This window comes from Symphodus melops (genome assembly GCF_947650265.1).
Source record: "Symphodus melops genome assembly, chromosome: 21".
In the NCBI taxonomy this organism is placed as follows: Eukaryota; Metazoa; Chordata; class Actinopteri; order Labriformes; family Labridae; genus Symphodus; species Symphodus melops.
This window is the reverse complement of record NC_136711.1, coordinates 6021847-6030791: the sequence shown is the minus strand read 5'-3', so window position 1 is coordinate 6030791 and position 8945 is coordinate 6021847. Positions and strand designations below refer to the sequence as shown.

Genomic DNA, 8945 nt, shown 5'->3' with positions numbered 1-8945 from the left:
AATACACGGCCTGATCCCTCCTCCGCTCACTAAACGTTTTCCGCTTGAAAACCGATCTGGACTTACAGCCGCGGCTGTTGCGTCATACTGACCGATATCCTAAAGGTAAATGATCACCATTTATTAAATGTTTACAAACGTACTAATCGTTGTTTGTGAGTGAAATGTTATCCCTGTCACAGTTACAAAGGAAGTCACGTCTATGGACACGTTTAGCCGAACAGGCTCAGGTGTCGCTAACACTAGCTAAAAATAGAACAATGGATTTTCTTAGCATTGAGGCTCCCGCTTAATGTCACTCTGAGCTTTCCGAAAACACATTAGATGGTAAATATTATGAGTCCGGTGATTATCGATGTTGGTCATTTAAGGTAAAAAAATGGTCGACATGACGATAACGTCATAAAAGTAAGTAATTGTAAGCGAACAGGCTTTTGTGTGGTGTAATGGAGGCAGTGTCGTCTGTCGATGAAACGAGAGCCAGTGAAAATGGCGATGTGGAAAGAAGCAAAAGGCAGACATGTTAGGCTGGTATAGGCCCCGATTGTTTTGACACTTTGTCTCGACTAAAAGTTAGCTAATACATGGTTTTGGTTGAGTCATGATCAACGGAACTATTGTTTTTTTTATTTACTAATTTGCTTCTTTGTGAGTAATGTATCGGTCTTGTTGTGTTGGAAGAGATTCACCGTCGACCGAGTCTGTTTGAGAAGTCTGACGCCTCCCAGTGGTTTAAACCTGGGGGAGGGGTGTAGCCTTGAATTGTTTCGAGGCTAGGTTAGCATCCTGACTGAAGTGAAGAGATCCTCAAGGCTAATTCGTCCTACTCTTCTCTCTGTTGGATCGATAAAGTAGGATTTTAATCTCGGTTCCGGAACTGTATTTTTAGAAAGTACGAGATGGCCCGTACCAAGCAGACTGCCCGTAAATCAACCGGAGGAAAGGCGCCAAGGAAGCAGCTTGCTACCAAGGCAGCCAGAAAGAGCGCCCCTTCAACAGGAGGCGTGAAGAAGCCCCATCGTTACAGGTGTGTAGTTTATATTCCCTTATCGATTTGATGACCACTAGTTAATAATAATGCCTTTTATGTATCTCTCTTTTATAACTCTTAAATCGTTTGTTTTGTAGGCCTGGAACTGTGGCTCTGAGGGAGATCCGTCGTTACCAGAAGTCCACAGAGCTTCTCATTCGCAAGCTGCCCTTCCAGCGTCTGGTGAGAGAAATTGCCCAGGATTTCAAGACTGATCTGCGTTTCCAGAGTGCTGCCATCGGTGCTCTTCAGGTAATACTTGCACGACGTTAAATGCTGTAGATGAATTTTACCAGTAGGCCATGAGGAGCAATATTTAACTTTTTTTTTTTTTCTCTTCCCCCAATTATGTTCGCAGGAGGCAAGTGAGGCTTACCTTGTGGGTCTGTTTGAGGACACCAACTTGTGCGCCATCCACGCCAAGCGTGTCACCATCATGCCCAAAGACATCCAGCTGGCTCGTAGGATAAGGGGAGAGAGAGCCTAAGCAGCGAGTAGCGGCATCAAGACAAATGATATTTATCGTACTTAAACATTTTGTGGACATTTTTATTTCTTGGGTATTTTTACCAATTTTATAATTTTCTTTTTGATTTTGTAATGTGTTTTAGATTGAGACTATTCATCAATCATTCCACAAGCCTGAATATACGTAGGGTAGTTTAAAATGTTATGCAGTAGGAGAGCATACCTATTCATTCATTTGTCATTACTACGTGTCGTACCACCTCCAAGCGTTCTATTCGGGTATAAGGCTGTTTGGAAATGGTGTCTTTAACAAAAGGATTAATTCACATCTTCCATAAGGTTGAGGGATTCTTTACCTATCAAACCATTTACCACAAAATGCCAGCATGTCTTGCTAAACCGGTCTGACTGCAGTGCACAGGTTTTGGCTACAAACAGTTGCTGATGCTCAACACTCAGACCAGAACTATGGCAGACCCTCCTGTATTTTTCTGGACTGCTTTTTACATGTTTTTCAACATAAATCTTGGCAGCTACATTTAATACTATTTATGAAGATGTTGTCACATGTCTTTCTATTAAAGGTCTTTATGAGTAGGAATACCGTGTTCTGTTTTTTGTTTTTTTTTAATATATGAAGACAATCAAGATTCTTTCAAAACAGGTTACATTTATTTACAGGCTCCCAAAGATGAAGTTGACATTTTTGGTGACTGTCATACAAACCACTCGGTATGTTTGAATCCAGTAGCTGTAATGAGAACCACATTTTTAAAATGCCATAATCTGATTTTCTTAATCAGTCATTTTGTGTAAACTGGCTATGCCTCACCTATACGACAGACGATGTCTTCACAGTCCTTGATGGTGCTGGCTCTGAGCGCCACACAGCAGAAGCCTGTGGACTCAGGAGTTTCTGGGGAGTCTCTGGTGTGAGATGTATTTAGCAGTTACTGCACAGCTCTAATGGTTTAAGTATTTCATCACCAAATGACTGAGTGACTCGACTGACAAACACTGAAGGCCAGAACGAGCTTAATTTGGTCACTTCACAAGCACTTTGTGAAAGTATCTTTTGTACTTACGCCACTAAGAATGCAAATATGGTGTAGTCTGGTTGACTGAATCTCCCTACACAAGAGATCTCTGGGTAGTGATAGTCGAACAGATCCTGAAAATACAAAACATTTGTTACTGACTTATGGCAATAATTGTCAAAAAGCCATTGAGAACATGACTTACCAGCTTACTGCTTCTGTCTGTACATGTTAAATGTGTTTCCTTCAGGTCTAGAAGCACCTCCTGTAAAATTTTAAAGGGTCACATTCTGGTGATGAGACATTGTTCCTGGAAACGGCAATAAATCGAACATGCCCAGAAGTGCAGGAGTGGTTTCCTTACCTTGCTTGGCAGGTTTTTCTTTAAAACTTGTGGGATGACTTTTTGCAGAACATCTTTGCCTCCAAACTGAGGAAGTAATGCATCAGTGTTATGATTGACAAGCACACGATAAATCAATGTTTAATGAAAGACTTCAATTACCATTCCTATGTTTGCTTTGCCCAAGAACTGCACTATATGCACAATCCTGTAAGAGAAAACAGTCAGGGTCTCAAATTCTTGTCCAATATTCCTTAAACCACTGAAGTATTTGTTCTCCAACTTGCCTCCCTTCTTTAAGACACTGTGATGGAGCAGATTGGTGCTCTGTGGTGGCACTCTGGGATGGCGCGGGGCCAAGTTGAAGGGTGGGGTTCTCTATCCTCAGGGCCTGGAGAGGTTTGATAAGGGGTCTATACACTGTTCCATCCTGAGCCTTCCAACGCACAACGCAGATGGACAGAGGGCAGCCCTTCAGCCGAGACAGAACAACACCTGCCTGGGAAAAACAGAAAATGTCCAGTGTCGTTCTATAAAAACTGTCCAATACTTTTAAAGTAGAAAATGTAATAAACCGTCCTTATTTAACCGATTATTTTTTTATATATTGTGATTTGCCCAACCTGTTTAACTCAAAAAGCACTTGTCTCTCTTGTACCTGTACGCATGAAGATGTGGTCTCAACATATCTCCTATCTGTGTCATATTTACCATGCATATACATGCACAAGTACTGATAAGACCACTACTCCGGTCGGGTGCAGATATGGGGACACGTTTGCTATGACATTGAGCTACATGTAATGATGAAATAAGATACTTAAAACTGGGAGTACACAAAACTGAGACGAGGCGCATTCATAGAGATGTTCATAAAGTAGTCTATACACTACGCAGCTCTGATAAGAGGTGGAGCCCAAACAGGCTACGAAAGTACGATTATGTGTCATAAAGAAAAAGCTGTGGTACAAGCCACTAAAGGAACAATGGCCTCACATGCTTTAATGTCAGAGTCACGGGCCCTTCGGTTCAGATTGCAGTACAGACTCTTCAGTAGACTGACCTCTCATGGTCATTCAATGGGACTTTTTTAGTCCACCTCAGTAGACTCAACATTAAAGTATGGATACTAACTTCCGGGTTTATGCATGGATGCATGCTTTCAGTATATTAACTGTATTTTACCACCCACAATGCTGAGTGAAATTAACCGTCACTTCACATGCGCCTCCAAATCAAACCAAACAAACATGGATTAATTTAATCAATTTTTAATCTAGAGTTAAAGTCCCTTTGAAAATCGCTTTTTTAAATTAACAACAACACATGTAACAAATATGGTCATTATTATAAAACCTTTCCCCCTCTATATAAATTACAATTTCCATATTTATCTATGTATCTTTATTGATTTAGGCCTATCTTACTTGATATTCTGTATATTACTTTCTTTCCTGTATGTCATTTTATTATTCAATGTGTATTTAACTTTATTTACATATTGATATTGTTTTTGTGTACCTGACTGTATGCATTGTGTGTGCATTACTCTTCTTGAATAAAGCTAAACCAAAAAAGACGAGGATGGAGGTAACGTAAATGACACCACTTCCATAGTGAATGAATCAAATGAAGTAGGAACAAATATCTGCCCACTGTGCATGCCCACTGAATAGTAGGTACTAACAGTATACAGCACGGACAGCTGGTACTGACTACTGCATACTGGCAGACTGAGTAGGCTCTTTGCAATTCGGATGCACCCACTGACTTGTGCAGGGATGTGTGGCCTGAATTATCCATGTACCCACATAAAAAAAGAGCTTACTCTTTCTGTCGGCACTAATCACTTTGAGTTTTAATGGCAACATCTACATTCTCTACACTTCATTCTTCAAATGTACGTAATTTATTTTCTCAATGAAAAGTTGGAGACAAATATCTGCACAATGAAAAGTAAGAGCTGCCTGAAGCCCCACCTCTCTCAAGGCAAATGACCGATCATAAAATATGGGCGAGCCAATAACCGACCTTGTGTGGTTTACAGGGATATCATTAAACTTACTTACTTTTTGATGAAATCCCTTACTTTGAACCTGGTCCTGCTTTTACAGATTTAGTTATAGAAGGGGCGAGTGGGATCAGACATCAGACATAACATGGCTGTAATTAAATGATTAAAAGCACATGTACCCTACTAATGGTTAAAAAGAACATCCTACTGCAGCGTAAAGAGGTTGAACTTTGAGAGGACCCTCTCTGTATAGTTATGTTCGACAGTTAACCACGTTGTGTCATCGGCTCAAAAAAAAAAAAAACACTTACGTTTTTACAACAATTACCATTATTATTCTCGAAAAATCCACTGAGGCAGATACAGACTTTTATAAACGCCATAGTGTTGTGACACATATAGGTACACAATGTCTTTTAATAACGTTTGGATGTATAACACTGTGTGGTTAAGGTACCTGTCCAATTTTAGAATTCCTCAGTGAGGTGCCGTTGATCTCATCAAGAACATCGCCAGGACTGATAAACTTGTCAACATGGGCCTGACCACCAGGTGTCAGCTCAAGAACAAAGACACGTCCACTGAGATACCTGCGACACAGACAGAGAAACACACGGAGATAGTTGGACTTATCTGTTTGTGAGAATTCATGTGTGAACATGTAAGTTGAGTGGAAGGTACAAACCTTAACACCATCCCCATCTCCCGACAGGGCACTACTTCATATGTCTCACACACCTGGAACAACAAAAAATAAATTTAAATGGACAATTCTGGCATTATGCTGTGACTGATTCCCATTGTTGCAATCCATTGCAATCCCTTCTGCATGCTGGATTTCCCCCATGGCAATTGAAAGCATTGTACAATAGTACAATTGTAGATGTCATCAGCAGTCTCAGTAGGGCCATGTTTTACTCACAGTTACCCAGCAGAAATGATCGCCTCTTACCGGTAGGAGCCAGCTCTCGTCCAGAAAACTGCAATTCTGTTAAAAGAGCCCAGTGGCGGTCATTCATTAAAAATGGTTCAATAAAGAAAAAAACAGCCTTTAATAAATTATAGTTGGCTTATAAGCAATCAACGTTTCGCTTTGGAGGTTTATCCTCCGGGTCTTGAGATTTTTAAAACAGACATACAGAAGACTTGAAATAAATAAGTTGCTCTAACCTCCATGTCCAATTTAAAGTCCATGTGAGAGAGGACCAGCAGCAGCGACAAGAAAGGCTCTAAAAAAAAAAGGCAGAACATTGTTGTTTATCTTGCCAGCTGAGTAGCAGTGGTGACAAATATTTCCTGGGTTTTACTCAGTATCAAGTGAAAGCGAGATCAAGTGACCCACCTAAAAATTCTTCATTCCTGAGAATGGACATGTGGGGGCAGTACCACTTGAGGAGAGAAAAACAGCATTAACACAGTACGAACAGACGCCATTCAAGTCTATGAGAGAATGATATATTGTATCTGTCTCTTAATGCAAAATAGAAAATGCATCCTGTTCACACATCTGACCTCCAGGACTCTGGCTGTGTGCAGCAGGTGTTTGATGAACTGTGGCAGAGCTTTACGGCTGAGGGCCACTCGAAGCAGGTAGCGACCTCGGCCCTGAGCAGAGAGCAGCTTCCTGCAAACTCTGGTCTGCTCCACTGCTAAGGACAGAGCAGACAGCCTACACACACACACACACACACACACACACACACACACAAAGATGTCAGCAGGAATAAAAGGAATTAAATTGTGTCCCATGTCTATTGCAGTGCATAGCTATTACTATGTAATGTACTGATCAGGCATAGCCTACAGGTTGATTTTACCTGCCACAGGCATCTTGTTGGGTTATTTGTTCAAAACACTGCCAGTAGTCTCTGTGTACCAGACTAAGAACTGGCTCTGCAGTGAAAAACAAACACAGACTCACTCCTTACTGCAATAAAGGTCCAAATGTAGTTACTTTCGATTATGTCTTGTCCAAAAATGTCCTTGCACAACAATGACAGAAATGTAAGCGGTAACAGATGTAAAATATGGTAATCATTTGATTTAAAGAACACCTGAACAAAATCCACATGATTACGGGGGATACTTACGTTGGAGCCCCTTCCTGAGGACCAGCTCAAGAAGCTCACAGCAGGAAGCGAGATGAGGGTTGGTGTCAGTCACGACCTCTCCATCGGACTGCAGGTTCAGCACACACACTGGAAGGAACACACAATATCGTGCAACAACTGACAGTATAATACAAATAGCCTACACGATTTTAATGCAACCTGTGTTACATCAACATTATGCACGTCAACACGGTAAAAGAAAATGCGGAAGATACAAGACCTTTTTAAAGTAGGCTACTGTATATTCGTATAAATGACGATGATAATGAATCGTTTACGTTTTGCAGATATAAGTGAAATGACGGTGAGACGTTGTGTTGTTGTTGTTTTTGGCGAGCTCGGAAACGGGCAGAACTGGACTACAGTGTGATCGTCAGCTTGATTCGTTTATTTTGTGGTCCTTACCTTTGAGAGTGCCCAGTAGAGGATCTTTTGGAGCCATGTTGGGGTACCAGATGTGATCATATAGACCGACACAAGCCTTCTGTCATTCAAGCAGAGCGAGACGCGCTCTGTCACTTCCGTGTAGTTTGACGAACATACCGAGACACCTTCCCATTCCAGCGGAGCAGCCAACGCAACGACAGGCTCTGCAGCTGGATTATCCTATACACTAATTAAATATCTGTTTGGGGGAAAAAACAAACACAAGAGATATTTAAAACCCACCAGAGTTATTTGAAATAAATAAACCGAAATTTAAAGTGATAAGTGGCCTTTTCTTACGGCGACATACGAGACATCCATGGAGACGGTGTTATGGTGATTTATGTTGCCTTGCTAAAATGGGCTACGTTTCTATTCCCATACGTCATGCATTTATTCAGAGAAGGTAAACTATCATCTCTCACGGTGTCATTTCATTATTTTAATAATAATTGTATGTCGGCCTAGGCTAAGTGATCAAATATTGTCCCTTTGAAATAATTAGTCCATTAGTTACACACTCCATACAGCCTATACCGTAATACGTAAAAAAAAAAACACTAGATTATCAAACCTTTATTTAATACTTCACGGGATGTTATTGCAATTTACAATTCATAAGGTAGGATGATACCTTCAAAGACTCAGTTTAGGCTTTTAGGCTATTTCCAACTATGAGCTAATTTCTTGTGTGGATTTTAAAGGTCAGAAAGCTTTATTTCACACTCTGCAACAATAGCACAAGTATTTAAAGATCATCATCATCAGTATTTAAAGATCATCAATCAACCCATCACTCATTCAATCAATCACTCAGTCACTCATTCAATTATCAAGCTGAGCCAGCCCTAACAATCAGCTTACCAAAAAGGAGCTGAAGGCTAAAGGCTGTAACTCTCTCAGAAGGCTACAGAGTCTGTGGGTTGTAATTCTGGAGCATAGGGGTAATATTGTATTGGTAATGTGGGATCACAAGCTCTTTCAGATGTGTGACTTTTTGGAGACAATTTATGACTGATAAAGTCACACACCTGTAATTGTTTTGTTATATTGGATAAAATAACAACGTTATTTATCCCCCTGCTTGAAATGAATGCTTAGGCTATAAGAAACACAACTTAAAGAACTGTTTTCCATACTTGTTTATACGGTTCTAAATGATACTACATATCCATCACAGTTAGTGTTCTTTTAAACTTTTAAAGTCCATGACTCCTATCAATCAAACAAAAAACAATCAATCAATCAAACAAACAATCAATCAATCAATCAATCAATCAATCAAAAAACCAATCAGTCAATCTTTATTTGAAAGAGCCAATACATTTAACTAATGTTATCTTAATAGACTTCACAAAGGATAAGGTAAAAGATATACGTAAGTCATTGTTATTACATTAATCCAGTGCACTAAAGCATTATCCTTTCAGAGGCTGAAACCTCGAGCAGAACCAGACTTGATTAACAAGTATTGAGTTCCAGTCTCTCACCCAATGATTGAAACATTATGACTTTA

The 8945-nt window shown here is 40.2% G+C and overlaps 2 protein-coding genes across 2 annotated transcripts; one reads left to right on the top strand and one right to left on the bottom strand.

The window, feature by feature from the left end:
* LOC306842439 (histone H3.3A) lies at window positions 1–2099 on the top strand. The gene is made up of 4 exons (XM_079372706.1): window positions 1–105; window positions 890–1027; window positions 1129–1282; window positions 1389–2099. Exons 2-4 carry the CDS (start codon window positions 900–902, stop codon window positions 1515–1517), a joined length of 411 nt encoding a protein of 136 aa, XP_079228832.1. The 5' UTR covers window positions 1–105; window positions 890–899; the 3' UTR covers window positions 1518–2099.
* LOC306842426 (uncharacterized protein) lies at window positions 1577–7602 on the bottom strand. The gene is made up of 16 exons (XM_079372680.1): window positions 7409–7602; window positions 6983–7090; window positions 6710–6785; window positions 6405–6561; window positions 6235–6280; window positions 6063–6121; window positions 5845–5880; window positions 5578–5630; window positions 5350–5482; window positions 3166–3377; window positions 3041–3086; window positions 2900–2965; window positions 2741–2800; window positions 2584–2669; window positions 2331–2425; window positions 1577–2249 (listed from the first exon to the last, which is right to left on the bottom strand). The coding sequence occupies exons 1-16, from the start codon at window positions 7443–7445 to the stop codon at window positions 2215–2217; spliced, it is 1305 nt and encodes a 434-aa protein (XP_079228806.1). The 5' UTR covers window positions 7446–7602; the 3' UTR covers window positions 1577–2214.
* Window positions 7603–8945: the final 1343 nt, after the last annotated feature.

Bases quoted from the DNA above. Each gene is read 5' to 3' on its own strand.
- LOC306842439 (XM_079372706.1), top strand. From the start codon at position 900: ATGGCCCGTACCAAGCAGACTGCCCGTAAATCAACCGGAGGAAAGGCG. The intron at 1,028-1,128 runs GTGTGTAGTTTA...TTTGTTTTGTAG, and splicing joins AAGAAGCCCCATCGTTACAG to GCCTGGAACTGTGGCTCTGA. The intron at 1,283-1,388 runs GTAATACTTGCA...TTATGTTCGCAG, and splicing joins CTGCCATCGGTGCTCTTCAG to GAGGCAAGTGAGGCTTACCT.
- LOC306842426 (XM_079372680.1), bottom strand. From the start codon at position 7,445: ATGGCTCCAAAAGATCCTCTACTGGGCACTCTCAAAG. The intron at 5,881-6,062 runs GTTAGAGCAACT...CTCTTTTAACAG, and splicing joins ACTTTAAATTGGACATGGAG to AATTGCAGTTTTCTGGACGA. The intron at 2,426-2,583 runs GTAAGTACAAAA...ATCTCACACCAG, and splicing joins ATATTTGCATTCTTAGTGGC to AGACTCCCCAGAAACTCCTG.